At 36.8% G+C, this 25,491-nt stretch overlaps 1 protein-coding gene across 8 annotated transcripts in view; it reads left to right on the top strand.

The window, feature by feature from the left end:
• LOC145303592 (sorbitol dehydrogenase-like) overlaps positions 1-25,491 on the top strand; it is an 81,542-nt gene that overhangs the window by 42,578 nt on the left and 13,473 nt on the right. For 6 of the 8 annotated variants that reach the window (XM_080145145.1, XM_080145141.1, XM_080145146.1 and 3 more), the window contains 4 exons: positions 4,575-4,693; positions 13,173-13,238; positions 16,239-16,414; positions 22,338-22,459. In XM_080145145.1, coding sequence (XP_080001271.1) covers positions 4,575-4,693; positions 13,173-13,238; positions 16,239-16,414; positions 22,338-22,459 — 483 coding nt within the window. The remainder of the gene's footprint in view (positions 1-4,574; positions 4,694-13,172; positions 13,239-16,238; positions 16,415-22,337; positions 22,460-25,491) is intronic. The other 2 variants (XM_080145147.1, XM_080145140.1) reach the window with 1 other exon arrangement.

The raw sequence follows: 25,491 nt of genomic DNA, 5'->3' as shown, positions 1-25,491 counted from the left end.
CATGTTGATGCGTTTACTGGAAACGCAGATGTGTGCGCTGCTAAACTGAGAGAGTGGCGTCAAAAAGGGAGCAATGTAGCACTTCTGGATCTAAAGAGGGCCTACCTGCAGATACGTGTCCATGAGTCATTATGGCCGTTTCAGACAGTACTACTCAAGGGAAAACTATATTGTTTGACACGTTTGGGTTTTGGCCTAAACGTAGCACCCTTGATTATGACAACCATTATTAAAACTGTTTTGATGCAGGATGAGACCACAGCAAAAGCTGCTTCAGCCTGCATAGATGACATCTATGTTAATGAGGACATAATGTCTGCGGATGCAGTTCGAATAAAACTGAAAGCGTTTGGGTTAATAAGCAAAGACCCTAAGCGCCTAAAGGATGGAGTGCCCGTGCTAGGCCTCGAGGTTTGGGAGGAGGGCAATACGTTGCGATGGAAGCGAGGGAGCCCACTTCCAAAGTTACCCAATGTATTAACAAGACGTACTGTGTTTTCTATCTGTGGTAAATTGGTAGGACATCTACCTGTCTGTGGATGGCTCCGATCGGCAACAGGAGTGGTGAAAAGACGAGTGACTACAGTAACAAAAGGATGGGACGATGTTGTGGATGATGATTCTCTCCAACAAATGATGGCTGAAATGTTGTCCAGAGTGCATAGGAATGACCCTGCCCGGGGTGAGTGGCAAGTGTCTGGAAACAAACTAAATGCATGGGTTGACGCAAGTTCGTTGGCTACAGGTGTCGTGTTGGAGCAACTAGGTGTTGTTGTGGAAGATGCATGCTGGCTTCGTCCGAAAAATGATGCCCAACATATAAATTTGGCAGAACTTGATGCCACGTTAAAAGGTCTTAATCTCGCATTGCAATGGCAGACTAATGTTGTGCATCTCCACACTGACTCATTGTGTGTTTACCATTGGTTAACCGACACCTTGACTGGAAAGGCTCGAGTTAAGACTAGAGCTGCAAGTGAAATGCTAGTACGAAGGAGACTAGCAATAATTAAGCGTCTAGTTGACGAATACAGCTTGCAGGTAGACATTACGTTAGTCTCGTCGATGCAGAATTTGGCTGATAGCTTGACTCGAGTACCAAAGAGGTGGATCGATGCAATGAGGCAGGGATCCGATCTTCAACAACAAACATGCGCGACTGTAACGGATCAATTAACACCTGACCAGATCCGTATGATACACCAGCAGATTGGACATCCTGGAATTCAGAGGACTGCATATTTTGTCCGAAGAGTATGCCCTGCAACTACAAAAGCATCAGTGAAAGCAGCCATACGTTTGTGTGAAGAGTGTCAGAGAATTGATCTGGCACCATCCCAATGGCAAAAAGGGAAGCTCGAGGTGGAGGGCAACTGGCAGCGAGTAGGGATGGACATAACACATTATGGGGACAAACATTTTTTGACCATGACGGATTGTGGCCCGACGCGTTTCACAATATGGCGCCTGTTGACACGACAGGATGAAGCCAGCATTATACAACAGTTGAGAGCCGTCTTTTTTGAACGTGGTGCCCCGATTGAAATTCTGACTGATAATGCCGCCACATTTCGATGTCAAGAATTTCAGAAATTCGTGCATGAATGGGGGATTAAAATGCATTATCGGTGTGCATATTATCCCGAGGGTAATGGTATAGCAGAACGGTGTCACCGCACCATCAAAAGAATTGCAGCCAGGACGCAGTGCTCTATTCCAGAAGCTGTGTACTGGTATAATATAACACTCAAGGACAATGCAACACCAGCAACTGCACCAGCCAATGGGATTTACCAATATGAACAGCGTGTGAAAGGAGTTGATGCCATACCATCAGTGGTGAGTGTTGTCAATACACCATATCAGGTGGGAGACCTTGTTTGGATAAAACCCCCGAATACTGGGTGCACTACGAAATTTTTCCGGGGAAAAATAGATGAAATCATAAGTCCTCAGACCATGTTGATTGGTGGCATGCCACGTCACGTAAAAGATATCCGCCCTTGTTATACCTCTTCTGATTCTGAGGACGATGAGGAGGATCACACACCGTTCAGAGATGATCCTGATCACTTACTACCCCTTCAGGTGAGCATAGAAACACCACCAACAGAACCAGACGAGGGAATGATGGGACATACTGATGACAATAGTGAGGAGAGCGATGGACACAAGGAAGTAATGCCTCATCGAAATACTCGACAGAGACGAATACTGCCCACCCCCCGTGATTGCGAAACCCCGCAAGAAGGGATGATGGAGCACACCGAGAAGATGACGCCTCCGATTCTTCGGAGAAGTACCCAACAAAGACGGATACTGCCCCCCTGCCCTGATTGTGAGACACCGCCTATGGAACCATGAGACGGGATAATGGAACAGACTGGTAGTAATGATGGTGGTAATGAAGAAAACAGCAATGAGGAAGTGCTGCCCCCGATTCTTCGAAGGAGTACCCGCCAACGACGATTGCCCGCATGTCCTGTTTGTGATCATGAGATCAGGGGGGAGTGTGGAGAAATGCGTGACTTACCTGGATAGACCACGTGCGGGTCGGTCACCGAAAATAAATAAAAAGAAAGAAAAGAAACGGTCAAGACTCTTATTTATAGAGTAGTGATCACGTGAGTTAGAAGAATATGCAAATAGAGGTGAACGATTTTGCGATATAAAAAGCCTGTGTTGTTAAGAGGAGGGGCAGACTGTTGGCAGAAGTCAGTGCTGTCAGACGTGCTTTAGAGTTTTGTTATTATATGCAGTGCTCGATTGTTGGGAGAGAGAAAAGAGAAGAGGAGGAACCAAGAAGACATTCTGCAGATACTTGACTTTGTGTCCTTCTAGAATTATCAGTGCAGGCAGTTATAATTGCCGCTGGTCATGGGATTTGAACCCTGCAACAGAGCCATCTTTGTCTCCATTATCAAGAAATAAACCTCATAGTCACCATCAATCACAACGATATTCAAGGGAAATTAAACATTTATAAAGGCATGAAAATTATACAAGAACTGTCTACAGTGAACATGATCTCGCACAAATGACAGACTTTCAGCAGAAAGGGCTCAACTGTTAAAAAACTTACTTCTTAAAGAGGCGGAAATAATTATAATTATGCCGAGTGATTCTTTGTAGTTGTTAATTAATATTGTAGTAGTGATTCGCTGGTTTACACACTTAATTTTATCACTGTTGTTTATGTTTGACATTACGTTCGGCCACCACAGCGCGCCTTCCAGATTTAATGACTCAGCAAGGTTGATAGCTGCTTTCTTTTTGGCTAGGGGCAAAGTGTACTATCAGTTTTCATATTACATTTCCGATATTTAGAAATATTTTTTACCACTTTATTATTAATCGTTCTTTTGTTCAATTCATGCAATTCTCATCTAATCCCTTTTAGAAGAATACCATTATTAACCATTCTTTTATTCTGTCCATCCATTTCTAATCTTCTCTCTGGTGTTTAAAAGAATAACATTAATCATTCCTTTATTCTGGTGACATAATTTTCATCAACGTTAGTCGTTAGTGTACAACATGCTACTTGAAAGTTTTCATAAACTTTATAAATGCTACTGTTTATTAATAATTCCTTTAATCTATGTTGTATTATGCATAAGCGTATGGTGGCGAGAAGGAACCAGACAAATAATATGTGTTTAAATTTTAAAATGATTGATTGCTCAATCGTTTATTTAAAGAAACAAACTTAACGAGACAGTAAAACCAAACGAAGTGTTCAAAGTTCGTAAGGATGTGAGAATGTTCAGGAAATAAGGTTTTTCGTGTAAGGTTAATGTTTGTAACTACTTAGGAGAGAAAAGTTGGGCGTTAGTATGATTCAGGATGAAATGAGAATGTGAGTGTTAATTCTCGCTGTTGGTGTTTCCACGTGGAGAGGTTGATGGATGATGTGCGCGAACATAGGTTTAACGTCTGGGGTGGGGGATCCGACAGAGCCGATAATTATCCCATGCTGTTTGACTGATTGTCTCTGGGCTCGACTGACTTTTTGTCGCGACGGTTACTGTTTTTATAGTGGTGTTGCGGACGTAGGTGAAGACACAGGGCAAATTGATAATTAGCTTATATTTTGCTATCTTAATTGTGTTTGTTTATCGTGTTATAATTTGTTGTAGTTGACTGTCTGTTTTGTGTATGTATGCATGTGTTATATCGATTTGAAGCTAATAAAATTGTGAATGTAATCTAGTTGTACGGTTGCATTGTTATGTGAATTATATATTGGTGTTTATATGCTTAGGAGTTGCGTTTGCTGTGATGTTCGTGTTTTGTATTTTGGTTTTGTCTTTTGCTGTGCGGCTTTCTGTAGCGGTTTTCTTTGTTGAAGTAAGTTGCGAGTTATTCTAATAATGTGTGTATCTAAAGAAATGGGATTTGGAGTTGTCATGTGTATTTATTGAGTTCGTTTGTATTGACTCGACGAACAGATTTTTCTTATCGTCGCCATTGTTGTTTTGTCGCGGCTGCTGCTGCTTTTCTGGTTTATTCATGTGAATATAACATCTATAAATCTAAATTCTTTGAAGTATTTTTGTTTCTTGGTATTACAGGCTTCCTGACAATGTAAACAATGAAGAAGGAGCCTTATTAGAACCTTTATCCGTTGCAGTCCATGCTTGCCAACGTGCAGGTGTAAGAATTGACTCCACAGTCCTTATTTCAGGAGCTGGTAAGTTCTTATTGTTCCCGTAACACAACCATTAAAAACCTTATTTTACTAAAAAATAATTTAATGCTCCAATCCTAACCCTAAACATGCAATAATAGTATTTATAAAAAAATACTGAGATTATTATGTCTTTCAAAGTTGTTTGAACTATTCCCTGCTTCCTTTGTTCTGTCCGATTTAAAGTAACCTTCTTTGACTGCAATGTACTTGTACCATTCCAACAACTTCTAGAAAGCCCCATGAAAGTCCTCTTGTGTGAGCATGTCAATGACCCTCATCACAAACTCTTTCACCTCCTCAATTGTTCCATAACGACAGCCTCTAAGATTTTCTTTGAGCTTGAGGAAAAAGTCACAAGGAGCAAGGTCTGGATTATAGGGAGGGTGAGGATCTGTCTTGATGCCCATTTTGGTCAAATAGTTTGTGACAAGGATAGAGCAACCTTGGGACAAACTTTGTGCAAACCTTCCGTGTTTTCAGTTCCCTGTGAATAACTGTGCGTACAGTTCTCACACTAACATCAAACTGTGCACTTATTGTTTCTATAGACACGTGGCAGTCCTTATCTATGAAATTCTTTATTTGGCCAATCAACTCTGATGTTCTGACTTTCTTACTCCTCCCATACCTCTCATCATCCCTCACGGACTCTCTGACTTCCTTTAATCTCTTATGCCACTCAAAAGCTGATGCTTGATTCATGCAAGATGGTCCAAAAGCAATCTGAACCATTCCATACGTTTCTGTGGCATTTTTCCAAGTTGAAAACAGAATTTTATTGCATATCGTTCTTCTAAAGTGCCATCATGTCCAGATTGCATTTTTTAAAAATTAAAACCTTTGGTAAGGTGTATTCAAATTCCTGCTGTATCTGTTCATTTTGACCTAAAATCATAAAACTTGTATAGCAATAACATACTGAATTACAAGAGTCTACGACAGTTTTAAATACCTGTTCAAAAAAGTCTGGAAACTTATTGAAGGCACCTCGTAAGTTAATGCTACAAACGTGAAACTTAAAAAAGATTGTTTTTTATTTGATGATGGCCATGTAGATGAATGAAATTTCTTTTGTGGGTGTTGAACTTTGTAACCATTTATAAACTTGGCAAGCTGTTTCAGCTAATAGGACCCAATACTGCCGAGGGTGAAAAACTATATTAACATAAAAATGATTTGCAAAATATTAGTAGTGGAGGGGGAGGAGGATGGATGTTATATTTCTGTTTTTGTGTACATTTTTCTGACCAAAAGCAACATCGGCAGAGGAGTTGAAAAAAAACAAAAACGAACAAAGTAAGCTTTTCTAACTGAAATTATTATTATTATTATTATTATTATTATTATTATTATTATTATTATTATTATTAATATTGTTATTGTTCTACTTATTATTATTATTTTTATTTTTGTTATTATCATTATCATTATTATTATCATTATTATCATTATCATTATTAGTGTTATCATTATTTAAAAAAAAAACAAATTTACTTTATTGGTTATTACTATTACCACTAATATTATTACTAGTAGTAGTAGTGGTGGTGGCGGTTGTAATGGTGGTATGTTTTTATTAATTCTTATTATTACTGTAGCTGTAATGGTAGGTGTTGTTGTTTGCTGTCATTGCTGCTGTTGTTTTTGCTGTTAATATTATTGCTATATTAGTGTTGCCATTATCATTATAGATTTTATTTCTATTGTTGTTGGTGTTGGTAATGGGAATAGTGGTGGTGATGGAGGAAAAAGGTCGGGAGGGGATCTTTGACCTTGGTGGGGAACCCTCCTAGAGATAATGTCTCGATAAAACTATCGGTGATGGTGTAACCTTAAATTCACTAACCCCATTTATGGGAGAATATCAAATCAAAATATTGAAAATAACGAATATCTTGTGATGGTCTAACGTCAGGTAAGTGTCCCACTGGTCAACAGGGTGGGTCCTGTCGTCATCATACAACTGTTCGAAATTCTGAGGATGTGGCTGGATATACGGGGAGTGAGAATTGCCAGAGAGGGTACCAAGACACGAAGGGAATTGGAACAGGAAATGTAAAAAAACATGGACGGATGAGGAAAGAAGAGTACTGTGGGAATGCTTTGTAAGAAGTGGAAGTACCAAATCTGGTGGATATATCTGAAAAATGAAGGAAGAATGGGATCGAGAGGAGGGGGAGCAAGAAGTGTCGCGAGTTTGGTATCCCAGTTAAAACAAATTAAAAATAACAACCTACTTTCAGTGATTGCAAGAGAAGAGATTGAATTGATGGTTAGGAATGAAATGAATAACGAAAGTAAAATTGATGAAACTAGCTCTGATGAAAGAACTGAGAGAGTGGAAGTGCAGAGGGGAAATGTAAGCAATGATGGGAGGCGGACAACTGAAGACGTATGGAATCCTATGGTTAGGGGAAGTAATGAGAAAGAGTTTGAAGGATCTAAGGAAGATGAGATCATTGACTCTGAGACAATGGAGCCAGTGAAAGGAGCAGATGTATGGAGAAGTGGTGATGAAGTTCAAACTTTGACTTCTGTAGAAGAAGAAGTTCTTCAGAAGTTAAGAGAGGTTCTTCTTAGAGACGATATCACAGAGATTCCAAGTATGAAGAGTAGCGATAGGCGGAAGGTGAAAAACGAGGTAAAAATAATTCAAGAAGTAATTCACAACATCATAAGAAAGAACATATCGATTACGGAACTTAACAGGCTTCTATATGCAGCATCATACGTTATTGCGAATCGTCTGGGCTTATTACAGAAGAAAAAGGGAAAAATTAAGGATAGAAGGCCACACTGGCAGAGGCGGCTTGAAGAAAGTATTAAATGGTGGCGGACAGACGGTAGAAATAAGAAAAAGAGTTAAACTAGGACAGAAAGCTAAGGACGAGCTTGAAAGGAGGTATAGATTGCTGGAAAAGGGAACGATGAAAGTTCTAAAAATGTTGAAAGAGAAGGTCTACACTGGTGGTATAAAAATTAGGAACTTTGTTGGAAAAAGTGTTACATTTTGGCAAAACAACCTTTTCCGGAACAATCAGTCTCAGCTGTATAAAGAATTAAATGGTAGTAAACAGGCGGGAAATAACAACACTCCACATGCAAAAGGTGCAAGGAAGTTTTGGAGTGGGATTTGGTCCATCGAAGGGCGATATAATGAGAAGGCTAGCTGGTTGGGAGAGGTCAGAGAAAGGCTATTAGAAATGCAGCAGATGAAGAACGTTGAGATAATCATCGATGACGTTAAAGCTGGCATACGAAGGATGACAAACTGGAAGGCACCTGGTCCAGATGGAGTGATGGGCTTCTGGTTTAAACAGCTCCCATGCCTTTATCCACCTATAGCTGCTGCTCTGCAAAGGGTTGTAGAGTCGGGAGATGTCCCTGATTGGCTTGTGAAGGGAAGAACAACACTGATTAGGAAAGATCCTGCAAAAGGAACAGATGCCAATAATTATAGACCAATTACATGTCTGCCATTGATGTGGAAACTGTTGACTGGAATATTTGCGGAGAAAATTTATGAACATCTAAAGAGTAATGGTGTTTTTCCTGACGAACAAAAGGGGTGCCGGAAAGGCTCAAGAGGTACTAAAGAGCAACTACTAATCGATAAAGCAATAATGCAGGATGCGAAGAAGAAGAAGAAGAAGAAGAAGAAGAAGAAGAAGAAGAAGAAATTTGAGCGTAGCATGGATCGATTACAGAAAGGCTTATAACATGGTTCCTCATTCATGGATACGTGAAATACTATTGATGATGAAGGTTGCTGAGAATGTGGTAAGGCTTTTGGAGACAAGTATGGCTCAATGGAAAACGGTGCTGACAGCAAACAGAGAGGAGATGGGGCAGGTTGGCATTAAACGTGGAATATTTCAAGGAGATTCGTTATTGCCACTTCTTTTTGTAATGTGTAGTAGGGGGTAGTGTCAGAAATGCTACATAATGTAGGCTAAAGGGGTGGTCAATGGTGTATATACATGCATATGCACACATAAACATTCATAAATGCATATATATATACACACACACACATGCACACGAATGTATACGTACGTACCCGACAGACAACAAAATAAATAGTGTAACGATGTTGCTCGCCCAGGTAACACCAATTCACCCTGCTACAGCCTAAGAGTTGGATGGGGTGTTTGACATGAGGTTTAAGAAATTAATCTTTTTCTCCAAGGTCTGGAATATGTTTTATTGCCGATATGATAAACAGAAAAGTGAAGTTAACATAGCGACGAGAGGTCTACTCTATTATCTAGGGAATATTATCATAGGTCACCTGGTCTAGTTAAGTATCAGACCACCAAGTGAAACGAAACTGAAAAAAATGTGAGAGTAAGCTGAAAAGTTTGTTTCTTCGGACAGATTAATAAATTGACTTAAGCATATATTTGATTGGAAAGAAGAGATAAGGGAGAGAAGAAAAAAAAGAAAGAGAGAATTAAAGAGAGATAGAGAAAGAAAAGATTCACAAGAAAAGAAAAAAGAAAAAGAACATAAGAAATGGGATAGAGAAAGACAGGGTGATCTTAAGAGTTGGAATTGGCGTTTGATAAAAACCATTGTGTTTTTAGAAATAACAGTCTTTGGCTTATTGGTATGAGAGAGAACGCACTGCTCTGGGTCCTGACCCCTAGGGGCCAAATACCCCCAGAAAAACTAAGTTGAAAAGCTGTTGTTTATAGCTGGGAAATTGTCTCGACGAACCCAAGTTGTAACAACCTGCATCAGAACGTAAAGAACTTAACATCATACAAATGTATCCTGTATATATCTTAAGAATATTTTATGAATAATTATTTTATTTGTTTATAAGAAAATGATGGTCCATGCAGAAAGAGACAGAGCTAGAAAGGGAATTATGGGAATGCATTTCTTTGTATCTCTACGCCCATGGCCAAATCACCACTCGGCCATGCTGTAGAGTGTGTTAGAAACCATGGCACTGAGAAATAGTGCCACAGTTGCAGGAAGAACAACACGCATAACTTTTAGATCTGTTTTTGATGATTGTATAACGAATACCGACAGCCCAGTTGGGAATGCTGATCATGCAGTGATAATGGTTGAAATCGCCCTAAACTCTAGACCCAAAACTGAAGAGCCAGTGCTCAAAACAACGAGATATTATAAAAAGGCTGACTGGGAAGCCATCAGAGATCTTATCAGAGATGCGCCATGGGGAAATATTTTTTCTCTTCCTGCTGAACAGTGTGCAAACGAGACCACTGAATGGTTCAAAACTGCAATCGAAGCGCATGTTCCCATGCGGAAATTCTATAGCAAGCCCCACTCTCCCCAATGGTTTACTTTGACTTGCACAACTGCCATTGCTCAAAGGCAGCATGCATACTACAGATTTAACCGACATAAGTCCAGTTCAAACAGACAGAAGTACATAGAAGCTAGAAGTAACGTTAAGAAAGAAATAGCGACAGCTAAGAGAGAATTTACGGAAACCACTAAAAAATGCATCGAAGCACAAAAACTAGGAACTCGTGACTTCTGGAAAATCTACAAAAGTGTAGCAAATAATGGGCAATCAACAATTCCCCCACTAACCAACAATCACGGAGTTGTTTGCTCAGCAACTGAAAAGGCTAACATGCTTGCCAGTCGGTTTGCCTCAAACTCCACACTGGACTCTTCCAACCATCCCCTACTTGAATTTCCTATGCGGACAAACGCCATGCTAGACGATCTGAAAATCACCCCTGCTCAGGTGCATGCTATCATAAAAAACATTGACACTTCAAAAGCATGTGGACCTGATCTCATCCTAGCTGTGCTATTAAAAAAGTGCTCAGCCGAAGTAGCTCCAGTTCTCCCCAAACTCTACAACAAATGCCTTAATGAATCTTGCTTTCTGGGCTGTTGGAAAACTGCTTCTGTGGTACCAGTATTTAAGAATTCTGGCGAAAGAACTGACCCATTAAATTATCGCTCCATTAGCCTCCTCCCACTTTTTGCCAAAATATTTGAGACCTTAATTAACCATGCTCTAGTCCATCACCTTACAGATGCTAAACTTCTGACTGACCAACAATATGGATTTAGACAAGCCCGTTCCACAGCAGACATCCTCACTGTAATCTCTGAATGTATATACCATTCACTGGACAAAGCGGGGGAGGGCAGAGCGGTAGCTCTAGATATATCTAAGGCTTTTGACAGGGTATGGCATGAGGGTCTCCTCAGGAAGATTAGATCATATGGTATCACTGGTAGAATACTTAACATAATTAAATCCTTCTTAGATAAGAGAAAAATCTAGGTTGTCCTCGACGGTCGTACATCTAAACAATATGATATAAATACGGGAGTGCCTCAGGGGTCTATCCTTGGACCTCTACTGTTCCTGATATTCATAAATGACCTCCCCGACAAAATTGCCTCTGAGATGGGTAAATATGCTGATGACACCACACTCTATAACAGGCATGACAGGAAAACAAATGAACATATATCTAAAGAAATGGCAGAAACACTAGAAGATGACCTCCAATCTGTAGTGGAATGGGGACAAAAATGGATGGTCACGTTCAATGCTGCCAAGACTAAACTAGTTTCATTCAATAATTACAAGAAACCTTCTCTACCACCCATAGCAATGGCCAACGACTCTTTATCTGAGAGTACGTCTTTCAAGCTCCTTGGCCTAACGTTCACAAGAAACATGAGTTGGAACAATTACATTGAAGGCATTGCCAGGGCCGCTGCAAGGAAGGTGAGCTCTCTCTATTGTGCTAGAAAACTACTAACACCCAAAAGTATCCTGTACTTCTATAAGGCCACCATTCGCCCATGTATGGAGTATTGTTGTCATATTTGGGCTGGTGCATCGGCTACTAGTCTCTCTCTCCTTGACAAGGTTCAAAAGAGAGTCGCAAATCTGATAGGCCCTAAACTGGCATCTAAACTTCAGCCTCTGTCCCATCAACGAAACGTTGCATCCCTCTGTCTGTTCTACAAGTACTTTAATGGTGAATGCTCTGATGAACTGCAAGCACTTGTGCCCCCACGACGTGAACACCCTCGACAGAACCGACAGGCTGCAAAATCCCACCCCCACACTGAAGAGATCCCTAGATGTAAAAGATCTTTCTACTCCAGTAGTTTCTTCCCCAGAACCGCTAGACTTTGGAATTCCATTCCAGGTCCCTGCTTCCCCAACTGTACTGACATGCAGAAGTTCAAGTACAACATGAACCAACATCTTGCTGCCCAAATCCCTACATAGTACCCCAGTAGTTGTTGCCCCTGACAGTAGTCCCCTACACCAAAGTGGCAATGTGCCTTGTTTGGGGTGAAAATGTAATAAAAAAAAAAAATGTGCAAACTCTGTCTGACGAAGACTTAAAGATAAGGTAGTTTGCTTGAAGCATTGCTGGTAAATAGATATGGAGGAGTATAAGATATATGATTATATCTTAGACCAATGAGGAAACTTTCTAAATTTATTTGAAATGGGTCTTTCTGGATCTACTCAAATTTTTTAAAAGAAACAGATTTTCTTTCAGTAAACCAGTGGAACTCATTGGACTCGAGTCTACAGACTGGTGTCACTGGCCCTTTTCCTTGACAACATCTCTCTTCACTCACATGCACATAAACATTAATGAACATACAGACACACGCACAACTCATGCCAGGGAAAGATTAACAAGATGTTGGTTTACGTTACATTTAAATTTCTAGATATCAGTACAGTTAGAGAAACAGGTATCAGGAAGGGAATTCCAAAGTCTAGCTGTTCGAGGGAAGAAACTATTAGAGTAGAAAGCTTTCTGGCATTTAGGGATCTCACAATGAAGGGGTGTGATTTTGTTGCTTAGCAAGTTTGTTGGGGATATGTACGTTGAGGAGGTTCAAGTGCAAAAAGTTCATCAGAGTACATTCCATTAAAAAATTTGTAATTTAGGCACAAAGATGCAATATTGTGGTGAGTGAACAGGGGTTAGAGTTTAGTTGACAAAGTGGGACCTATTAAATTGAAGACTCTTTTTTGAACCCTATTCAAGAGAGAGAGGCTAGTAGTAGATACACCAGCCCAGATGTGGCAACAATATTCCATGCATGGGCGAATGGGGGCCTTGTATACAGGATATTCTCAGGTGTGAATAATCTTCAAGTACGATAGAGGGAACCCACCTTCTTTGTAGCAGCCTTTGCAATGTCCTTAATGTATTTGTTCCAGTTCATATTGTCTGTGAATATTAGGCCAAGGAGTTTAAAGGAATAATTCTCAGGTAGAGTGTTATTTTTCATGAATATCGATGGTTGGAGAAACATCTTGTAATTGTTTAAAGAGGGCAACTTAGCAAATATACCCATCTCGGACACAATATTATCAAAGAGGTCGTTATTAAATTTATCCTTTTGGTTTTGATAAATAGTGACTCGTTAGTAAAGAATAAAATAATTTAATAAATCAAATGATTGTATTTTATTGTTCCATTTCTTTTAGGACCAATCGGACTGTTATGTTATTTGACGGCAAAAGCAATGGGGGCAAAGCAAATTTGTGTTACAGGTAATTTGCAATTATTTATTTGTTTTTTCTTTAAATTTAAAGTTTAATCTTACTTTATGACTAACTTGTGTATTTACCCGGCGTTTTCTGGGAATATTTTTACTTTAATAATTTTTTATTTTCTCTTAATTTCTTGTAAAAAAAAATGTTTACACTTGTTAAAAAATAATTCAATTGAAGAATTGTATGTTTTTCTAATGTAAAGAAGTTCTTGATGAGCCATTCCCCTTAAGTAATCCCATTTATCAAATTTACACTACTAACGATTCCTATGATATTGTTATTAAGAGGTGTCTGGGTAATCAAAGAACACAATAAATCAATCCCAGGAATAAGGTGACCTATAATGGAGTTATGGAGAGGTGTCTGGGCAATCCCAGGAATAAGGTGACCTGTAATAGTGTTATGGATGTGTGTCCAGGCAATCAAAAGAACACTATGAGAAATCCTGAGATTTAAAGCGACCTGTATCCATGATGCCTGGGAATGCATCAATATTACGTCGATCGGCCAGGAAAGCTAACCGATATTAAAAAGGGTTAGACCAAAACCAGCAAAAAGTACAATAAACAAAAGCTGGCAAAAATAAGGTAAACAAGTCAATCAACAGGAACTCTGACCCACAGAGTTGCAAAACAATAAACAAGCTGGCGGGGGAAAAAGGTCAACAGGTCAAAGTAATATAAATAAAAGAGTAGAGAGAAAACACATAGGACGGAGACACAAAGCAGAGACATAAAGCGAAATACAGATTGAGACCGAGTTCTGCAAACCCACCTCTTCACTAACCTCCACTGCGCTCCAATGTTAGTTATCACTTTTATTTTGAAGTGTAAAAGTGAAATGGATGGCTCTCGTCTTGAGAAGGCTCCATGTTTTGACATGCTTCTGGGATTGACCTTTACTCCTGATCTGAAATGGAACACGTACATCAAATCTGTTGCCAAGGTCACTAGAAAAATGGTGGGATCATTCTACCGCTCCAGTAGATATCTCACTGCTGATGCAATTCTCTATATATAAAAGCCAAGTACGTCCAAGGATGGAGTACTGCTGCCATATCTGGGAAGGAACTGCTAAAAACAGTCTATCCTGCCTTGACAGAGTACAAAATAGACTTCGTAGCCTAGTGGGAGATGCCCTTTTCTTTTCCCTGCAACCTCTCTCCCACAGAAGGGACGTTGCGAGCCTGTCTTTGTTTTATCGTTATTTCCATGGGAAGTGCTCGTCTGAGCTCCAATCTCTGGTCCCCCCTCGCCAATATTTCACAAAAACACCTGTCTAGCTGAAACCACTGTTAGTAATTTTCCCGCACTCTTTATCTGTGCCTAAATCAAAACATAGATTCCATGAACAAAGCTTCTTTCTTAGAAGTGCCCACCTGTGGAACACTTTATCAGATCTCCATTAGTAACGATTACTACGATATTGTCCCATTGATTACTGTACATGCAATGACCCTTATCCCCAAGTGGCCTCCGGGCCTTGATAAGTGGTGACTTCCATGTAAAAAAAAAATAAAATAAAAAAAATAAACAAATCTGTATTGAAAACATAAAAAGTGTCTCGTATTCATTTTAACACAGAATTACTTTTCGTTTATACGACCAAGAGAACTTAACGATCACAGCCCATTCATATATGTAACAATTGTCCCATTGACTACTGTACACTCTTTAACCCTTATCCTCAAGTTGCATCTGAGCCTTGATAAGTGGTGACTCCTATGTAAAAAAAAATGTTATAATGAATCTGATTACAATAAAATCTATAGGATGTTTGTACAAAATGTCAACATGTAAATCCTATAAATAGTTTCAATTTTTTATGATGGAATATACATGATACACTATATAAAGGGTGACACTTGATAAAAGCAAACAAAATACAAGGAGGTGTATTGTGAAGCCCTGGATTGATCATTATTGAATGCCTGTACATTTTCTAACAGGACTTTACTACTTTATTACATAACCGCTAAACGATATTTCTCATCTCTGACTGCTGCACATATGGATGTCCTCCTCACCGACTGCAATCCGCCCCCGCTCTTTGTTCAGCAGCGTGATCCAGGCAAAGGCTCATAACATGATTGATTCTCTGAAGGCTGCCGTCATGGAGAAGTTCACTGTTATAAACAAAGACATGGTTGCTAAGGTGTGTGATTCCTTTCACACCCACCATGAGATTGTCATTTTAGCTGGCAGTGGTTCCATCAAAAACTAACACAGGCTGGAATGATAAAATTGTCGCCCAAACGAAAAAAACACTACAGCTTTATTTTAAAACTTTTATTGAAAAAATCAATTCAGATAACTTATATATAATTACGATTTTTTAATATATTATTTATTTCTCTAAGTCATTTTGTAGAAGCTTCTGGTTTTATCTATGTATTAAACGTGATAGTCTGCTAACATATAGTTCTATTATACAACACTATGTTTACATTGTTTTGATTTGGTGCTACTTTTCAAACTTTTCAGTTTATTCTTGATCTTCGAGGTAATAATTTTTTAAGGTGCAATTGTAACGTAGTACACATGTTTACTCATGTAGACGCAACACGTTGTAGCAGAGTGTGTCACATGGAACATAGGACAAGTAATAACTCGACTCCTTTTTTTTGTAACAATGATATTTATTTCTGAGTACTTTCACAAATAAACTGATTGTGCTTTTTCTCTTTGACTTCTGTCCTCTTGAACGTTGTTTCAAACGTGCTCTCAAACATGCTTTTTATCGTTTTGTTTCTTTGCACACGGCTCGATATTTGCATCTGTTACAAAATGTTTTAATAAATGCGTCTTTTTTTCTTCTGAGTTGATACTCTTCCAATTTGTATACGGAATAATGATTCATCAAAAAAGACTGACCACTTGTGCTTCAAATATATTTCTGATGAATTTATTAAAATATGCACACATTATTAGTAAAATAGTTTAGACGATTTGTCGATTTTGTTATAATTAAAAAATAAGTCTTTTAACACTTTTTAAGAGGTTGATGACAATCGCCTGAAATTTGCCAAGAAGATAGGGGTACATCATACCTTGTCTGTGAAGTCAGGAACCTCAGAAGAGTTGGCTTCCCAAATCGAAACAACCTTGGGTCAACGTCCCGAAATCTCTATTGAATGCAGTGGAAATCCAACTGGTCTAAGGAACTGTATGTTGGTAAGAATTATTTTTTCATCGCTTTTTTTATTTATTTTTTTTTCTTTTTTCTTTTTTTTTATTATAAGAAAAGTTTCTTTCTACCTTCAGTTCATTTAGTTTTGTTAAAAGTTGGATTTAGAAGTCATTTATTCTCTGCTAATCCTAATAATTGTTGAAAGTTAAGTTGCAACTTCTCATAAGGTGATGCCTTATCTGGACATTTCATATATTATAAGACTAACAAGGTATGAAAACACCTGATGCAAATAGCTAATATATATATATATATATATATATATATATATATATATATATATATATATATATATATATATATATATATATATATATAGTTTGTTTATTATACAAACATTATTGATTACATATGTGCATACATGTTTCAGTTGAATCCTAATTCAAGAGACCACTTCATCAGACCAAAAAAGGAACGATATTGAGCTGAGTCAAGATTACATTTATTTTTATAAGATATTTGGGTGTGGTTTATACTCTGAAAGACAGTGGGGTGTATACTTTGGGAATGTAAGTGGTAAGGCTTTTGGAGGGAGGTGTGATGAAGGGAAGGAGTAGTATATAAAAGGAACTTTATCTCTGTGTCTGTGTGTATGAGTTCGTTCCTTACGGATTCGAAAATGGTTGGGCCGATTTTTATGAAATTTCACATGTAGGTACTTTATGTGCTTGGTAGTGCTCATAGATAGGTTTTGTGTCGAAATGTTTTCGATAAGTATCAATAATCGACATAATCTGGTGAAAGAATGACCTGTGATTTTGACCAACCTTACACAGCCTAACATCACAAGTGCATTTGAGAAGTTTTATAACCACACAAACCAAAAGGCTCGACATATAAAATCAACAGTAGGTTCTTTGATATGACAGGGATGCATTTGAAATGGATGTTTCTGTTTGAAGCACAATTGCACCATAATATTTAGCTTTTTCATTTTAAACTTAAATTCAAGCCATTATCACCACACAAGCAGTAAAGCCAGGCATATAAAATCAACAGTAGGTTCTTTGATATGACAGGGGCATGTTCGAAATGAATGTTTCTGCTTATAGCCCAATTGAAGCATGAGACTTGACTTTTTCATTTCAAACTTTAATGCAAGCCTTTATATATAAAAATAATTTTATAAAATTAACAGTAGGTTCTCTACAGTGCAATGTAGACTACAATATATTGTGAACTAAGTCACTGCGGCGAAGTATGTGAAGCTTCCTCCTGGTGCACCACAATGGGTCCCTAATCAGAGCAGGCAATTAATCGATTTGATTGAGAAATGGTTGATTTTACTGATTTTGATGACAATAAAAATATACGATTGTGAAAGATTTGATCATCATTCAATCCCCGGCAATCGATACGTCCTTTAAGAGTAACTAGTGTGTACTTGTTGTGAAGCAAGTGTTGCCTCTCCTGAACCGATACTGCTTGTTTCCAACTCTACTTTTTCTTTTTATTATGAAAATAATTCTCAGATGAATATTTTTAAATAAATAAAATGAAAGTTTTTTTTAATTTATTTATTACAAAAAATTAAATAATTAAAAATGTATTTTAATGTAAAAATAATTGTCATCTATATAGCCTATAAGTTTTTAAAAATTGTTATCTATATAACCTATGAATAAGTTTTTAAAAAATTATCACCTATATAGCTAATAAATAAGTTTTTAAAAATCATCTATATAATTAAGAAAACCTATGTTTTTTAAAAATGTCACTTTTTAATTTTTTTTTCTTGCAAAAGAAATCATCATTTATCAAGGTCCAGAAACCACTTGAGGATCAGGGTTAAAGAGTGTACAGTAGTCAAAAGGACAATATCATAGTAGTCGTTAGAAGTGTAAATTTGGTAAATTAGATTACTTAAGGGGAACGGCTCATCAAGAACTTGTTTACATTTGACTTGAAGACGACCATATTGTAGTCAGCTGGAAAACAGGCAAATGGAAAAGAGTTCGACAGGTGTACAGCTCCAAGATATAAGCTTTGTTCATGGAATTCACGTTTAAGTCTAGGCACAGATAAAGAGTGAGGGAAACTATTGATAGTGTTTTCAGCTAGACGGGTGTTTCTCATGAATGCTTGGCAAGGGGGGGGGCATAGATTGGAGCTCAGACGAGCACTTGTCATGAAAATAACGATAAAGCAGGGATAGGCTTGCAACGCCTCTTCTGTGGGAAAGAGGTTGCAGGGAAAAGAAAAGGGCATCCCCCACTAGACTACGGAGTCTATTTTGAACTCTGTCAAGGCAGGATAAGATCTTTCTAGCAGCTCCTGCCCAGATGTGGCAACAATACTCCATCCTTGGACGTACCTGGCTCTTATACAGGTAGAGGATTGCATTAGCAGCGAGATATCTACTGAATCGATAGAAGGATCTCACCATTGACAATTCTATTTGTGGCGTCTTTAGTTTTAAAATAATTCATTTTGAAATGGTTAAAATCTAAATTCCTGGCAGTCAGTGGCACCAGATAATACTCAGTTATCATTTTTGCATTTTATTTCTTGTCATTTCTTTGTGATAGAAAGATGTCATTTATTAAAATGGATCTAGATAACAACGTCGGTTCAATTGCTTTTTTAGAATAATTAGTATTTCTAACGTATTGATTATAGAATCAAGACACTCAATCTATTGGGTTGACATAAAAGTTTGCTCATTTTTTAAATAGTTTTATATTCCTATTCTTCAAATCCTCTATTTGGCGAAGTAAAGTTAATGTCAGCTTTCAAGTAGTTTTTACATTATAGCTTGTATTTCATGTCTTGAGATTGAAGATTAAACAGCACTATCGATATTTAATACAGGGGGACCCAAAAAAAAACAAAAGCTAAATGGAGGCCATCTAGAACATATGCTGTAGAACAGAGAAAAAAAGACCAAAGACCCTAGTGTTTTGATGTGATGTTTTGAATATAATAAACTAGTTATGACCAAAGTTTCATTTCATTCGGACAAAACACTAAGAAATGAGGCCTAATTAGAGTTGGGGCCCGTTTTTTGGGGGGCGGGGGTCACCCTGTATGTGCCAGAAATAATTTCTCTGATTCAAAAAAGGAAATTTGTTCCTTGTTCTGGACGAATAAAAATGATTGACAATGATAAAATGAAAGCCAGAGCTGAACAAATTTGCCATTTGACAATTTCACAAATTGCAGATATTCTCAAAATTTCCAAATCGAGCATGGAAAATTAATTGCAAAAACACTTATGTTTCTAAACTTAATGTTTGGATTCCTTGTCTGACAAGAAACGAACAAACTTTTTGACCAATCCAACATTTCAATAATTGAAGTCATAGTTTTTCTGTGATGATCCAGGGCTCTACAGACAAAGTTATCTTTAGTTGACGTTTGACAACTAAATATTTTCGTTTACTAGCCAAATAGAAAAGTTACTCGCCAAATCTATGTGATTTTTGGAATATGACGCCTTCATTCCATGAAAAGTACATACATCATAAAGATGTTTCTGTATTTCTTTTTAACAAGTGTAATTTTAAATATGCACTAAATTTTATGTTGAAATTTGAAAGTTTTTTAAATAGGCTTCATAAAAAAAGAGCATATTGTTTGACTTTCCATCGTTTTATCAAAAAAAATAATGATTGAAAAGACATTTTTTCGCTCAGTAATAAGCTTTGGAATATTGTCTGTGAAAATTATTATTTCTGATCACCACTTGGAAAAATCACTCGCAAATTGTGATTGTTTGATTCACAACATAAAGCCCTGTAGTTATACAAAGATCATGCTTAGTGTTATGACCCTAAATGACAGAAAGAAATAAGACCATAAGGAGGTAGAGCAACAAAAGTATGTATTTACAGAAAGTACAGAAACAATGGATTGCCAGACTGTTTTCGGATTGGTTATAATGACCTTGTATTCATTGTTTGGAAGAGTCCATGTAGTGGTCATTCAAAGACGATGCTTTATTAATCTTTTGTGCTTTGTCAGCCAATTTTGAAAATGGTTGTACCTTTGCTGAACATTTGCACAAATAAGCAAAATCGTACAAATAAGTTTCTTGGTGGCTGATTTACGGTCTCCTCTTTCTTCAAATCACTTGTAAACTAATTAATTTTAAGTGAATATCTTGATGATATTGTTCTTCTTAAAAACAACATTAAATTTGTTCAGAATTTTATGTAGAAAAAGAATATTAAAATTTCTTTTTTTTTTTAATTCCATTTTCACCCCAAACAAAGCATAGTGCCACTTTGATGTAGGGGGCTACTATCGAGGTGCTGGCTTGATATGTATGTTGCAAGGATATTATGTAGGGAGATGAGCAGCAAGATGTCTGTTCACATTACTCTTGAACTTCTGCATGTCAGTACAGTTAGAAAAGCAGAATCCCAGAAGGAAGTTCCAAAGTCTAGCAGTTCTGGGAAAGAAACTATTGGAGTAGAAGGCTTTCTTACACCTAGGGATCTCTACTGTGACGGGGTCAGATCTTGTTGCTCATTGGCTGTTTTGGGGTGTATTTACATCGAGAGGGTACAAGTGTTTGTATTTCGTAGGAGCATTCACCATTAAAATACTTGTAGAACAGGCAGAGGGGTGCGACATTTCATTGATAGGACAGAAGTTGAAGCTTAGATGACAGTTCAGGACCTATCAGATTGGCGACTCTCTTTTGAACCTTGTCTAGGAGTGAGTGACAAGCAGCAGATGCAGCATTGTTCCTGCTCTCAAAATTAAAAATATGCATTTGAACCCTCTTCGAACAACACTTTGGTCTCCTCAAATCGTGCACCAATCGAACTTGTTCAGAATTTCATACATCTAGAAGGATTTATGAGGATTCACAAACTCTGATTATGGCATGAATATACTTATTGCAATCTAATCTTTCAACAAAATCTGGAAAGAATGAGATAAAACTCAGTTTTCAAGGCATTGGTCAAATCCAAACTACACTTTAGATTAAACTCGTAGACACTACACGTTTCTCAATCTATAAAACTTGATGGACCGTATGCAAAAATGTTATGTGTCATCGACAACATATCTTGAGATAACCATGTAACAAAGAAAAGGCTGTACGGTTGCTTTCTGTGCATATCTGTACTTTGTTGATGCTGACTTTCAGTGCTGGCTTCATATGTATTTGGACACGATGATCCGATTGGAAAAAGTGCTTCTATAGTCCCAAGAGGTCAAGTGACTGGCTGGCAGTGCTCATATTACAATCAAAACTCTTCCAGAAAAGAACACTGGCCTTTTAGCATTAGAGCTTCTAGTCAGAATGAGTGAGTGAGCATCATGTTATACGAACTTTGTGAATGTTGCATCAATTGATGGATGATTCCAGATGTGATGAGCTTATCAGAGATAAATTCTTTGCAATTTACTTGTTTTTATCATGCATACAAAAGCATAACAGCTAAACACACTTAAATATTTTCAATATACTTTAAATCTTATGACTGAACGAATTAGGTCATAAAGAGTTAAAGGTGAAAGTACAGAATAGTTAACAAAACGCCCCCCTCCTCATAGTAAGAATAGGTTTCTAATTATTTTTGTAAAAATATTTTTTTTTAAAAGACGTTTTTATTATAGTTTCCTTTATATAGAAAGCCATTCTTAATCTGGGGAGGGATTTTGTTTAATATTCTGAACTTTCACCTGACAATTTAATAAATAAATTAATAAATGAAAATTAGAACAAAACTTTCTGAGCTTAAGCAAAAATAACACTCATAATTGTTGTGGCAGAATCACCTACAAACGAACTGATCCAGTGCATGTTTCTACACAGTATATGTGATTTTCTGGTCTAAGAATCCAAGTTTTGAGATTTTGTTCAGATGCACATACAAACGGATGCTTTTAATACACACCTTTATTAATACACAGATATTGATTATTGATTGATTGCTATTGGTTTTAAAGGCGACTGGAAATGGTGGGTGCGTTGTGATGGTTGGATTGCAACCAGATGATGTAACAGTGCCTTTGTTGGATACAGCTCTCAGAGAAGTGGACATCATAGGGTCATTAAGGTACGTCAACTGGTGAGTACAAACAAAACTTAATTTATAGATTGCATATACATGCATAACTTTAACATTAAAAAGGAGAAAAAATATTAAAATTTTTAAAGTATTTCAGTTGAGAGAATCTTCCTAGAATATGTCAATTGGTCACTAAAGACAGCCGGCATTTCACTTATAAATTTCCCAGACGTCTCAAATATATATATATATATATATATATATATATATATATATATATATATATATATATATATATGAATAAAAAATCAATATGAAATATATAAATATAAATGTTTATATCTTTTCTGTATTTATTTTCTATGTATTGACGTGTAGGAATACAAAAAGTTTTTTGAAAATAAACAACAAGAATGTTTCTTTCAAAAGCACATAATTTTGGACTGATCCTTCGGTCTTCCTCAGTGTAAATGATGGAAATGTTCCTTTTATATATATATATATATATATATATATATATATATATATATATATAAAATCATAAAACTCAAATGACCTTGTAATGGGTATTGTAACCCAATATCCAGTGTATGACTACTGGCTGCGCATGCGTACATAAACATAAACCCATAACGTAATACGGAAATGAACGATGTAAAATAAAAAAAGCAGAGAGTATTAACAATTGTTTATTTGGATAATTTAAACGCAAAAAAAAACAATTGAGACACTGAAAACGTACACAGTAAAACAATACGTTTTATTGTCGCGTTGATTATTCATTTGTAACGCAAATTAACAAAATTATATTTACAAATAAATAATCAACGCAACAATAAAACGTATTGTTTTACTGTGTACGTTTTCAGCATCTCAATTGTTTTTTTTGTTTTTTTTTTGCGTTTTAATTAAAAGTTATATCAAAATTTGAATTTAACTTTAAGTATTATGGTATCTGTTCAGTGCGCATTTACCTATTAGTATGGCAAACCACTTATAATTTCAGTAGCTGCAAGTTTTTTTTTTTTTTTTTAAATAAACAATTGTAAACAGAATGACTCATAGAAATCTATCTCTATTCTTTTTTCATTTTAATATACTTTCATAGAAATGTTTCTGTTATGTCACAAAAAACTATTTTCTTTACGTCACAAGTGTACTGCTCATACATTAATTCCATGTCTTTTATATTTGTTTGATTTTTCGGCAGTTATGCACACCTATGAAGGAACCACTTTTTTGGTTTTTTGTTTGGAGAGTATGCAACAGGGAGAGACAACTTTCATTCATTTATTTTGACTTTGTTATGAAAATTGAAATTTTTTTGAGATTTTCGATTTGGTCCAGAAATTACATTTGTTTGCCCTGATGTGCACTCTCCGAATCTCCACACTAAAACCAAAATGTGGTTCTTTTGCAGTAGTGCATAAGTACCGATTTTTCTAATGATATTTTTATGTTAAAAAAAAAAATTGATATTTTTGAATCCACTGTGAAAAATTTCCCCCACTCTATATCTGTGCCTAAATCAAAACGCGGATTCCAACTCGGTTCCGTCTGCCTGCTTCCCTCCGGACTACAACTTGGATGTCTTCAAGTCCAATGTTAACAAATTCCTAATGAACCGCCCCCTTAAGTAAACACTTCAGCAAATCTCCTCACTAACTTAATGTACTTGCAATAACCCTTATCCCTGAGTGGCTTCCGGGCCTTGATAAGTGGTGATCACTGTGTAAAAAAAAAAAAAAAAAATGTTAAAAATCAAAAAAAATTAATGATATTTTCATGTTAAAAATCAAAAAAAATTAATGATATTTTTATGTTAAAAATTTAAAAAAATTAATGATATGTTTATGTTAAAAAAAAATTAATGCATATTCTAAAACGTTCTCAATTCTTTGAGGAGACATCATCAGGTGAAAAAACAAATGAACAAAAAAAAAACTGAAAAAAAAAGAGAATTTCAAAAGGTAGCTGTGAAAGTCAGTTAAAAGCCGGATTTCATATTATTCCCCAAAATATGTTAAAAATATAAATTTCATGATTCCAAATTGTATTGCATTAAGCATTTTAAAATATTATTACTAACTTCATTGATAATATTATTCATTGTAGTTTGTTAATGAAAGCAGCTTTGAGTAATTTTGTACTTTTAAGATTGGTTTTAGCATGTATTTATTTTTCATGTTATTAACTGAGATTTAAAAATAAATTTTTTTATTCAATTTTCACCCCAAACGACACAGTGCCACTTTGATGTAGGGGCTACTATCAGGGACATAAGTTGCAGGGGTACTATGTAAGGAGTTTAGCAGCAAGATGTCTGTTCACATTACACTTGAACTTCTGCATATCAGTACAATTGAGAAAGCAGTAGAAGGATTTCTTACATCTAGGGATATCTACTGTGTAGGGGCGGGATTTTGCTGCTTGTAGGGTTTGTCGGGGGGGGGGGCTTACGTCAAGGAGGGTACAAGTGCTTGTAGTTCATCAGAGCATTCACCATTAAAATACTTGTAGAACAGGCAGAGGAATATTTTATCGATGGGACAGAGGCTGCAGCTTAGATGACAGTTCAGGACCTATCGAGTTGGCGACTCTTTTTCGAACCTTGTCCAGGAGTGAGAAACTAATGGCACATGCACCAGCCCAAATGTGACAACAATACTCCATACATGGGCGAATAGTGGCCTTACAGAGGTACAGGATACTTTCAGGTGTAAGTAGCTTTTGAGCATGTAGAGAGAGCCCACCTTCTTTGCAGTAGCCTTGACAATGCTCTTGATGTATATGTTCCAACTCGTGTTCCCTGTGAACGTTTAGCCAAGGAGTTTAAAAGAAGTACTTTCAAGTAATGTGTTTTTGGCTATTGCTATTGGTGGTAGAGAAGGTGTCTTGTAATTATTGAAGGAAACAAGTTTAGTTTTGACAGCATTGAATGTGACCATCCATTTTCGTCCCTACTCCACTACAGATTGGAGGTCATCCTCTAGTGTTTCTGCCATTTCTTTTGATATGTGTTCATTTGTTTTCCCCTCATGCCTGTTATAGAGCGTCGTGTCATCAGCAAATATACCCATATCAGAGACAAT

This window comes from Euprymna scolopes, chromosome 19, assembly GCF_053919585.1.
Source record: "Euprymna scolopes isolate OS-2025 chromosome 19, ASM5391958v1, whole genome shotgun sequence".
In the NCBI taxonomy this organism is placed as follows: Eukaryota; Metazoa; Mollusca; class Cephalopoda; order Sepiida; family Sepiolidae; genus Euprymna; species Euprymna scolopes.
The sequence above is the reverse complement of the archived record's forward strand: the minus strand, read 5'-3'. Positions and strand labels throughout refer to the sequence as shown.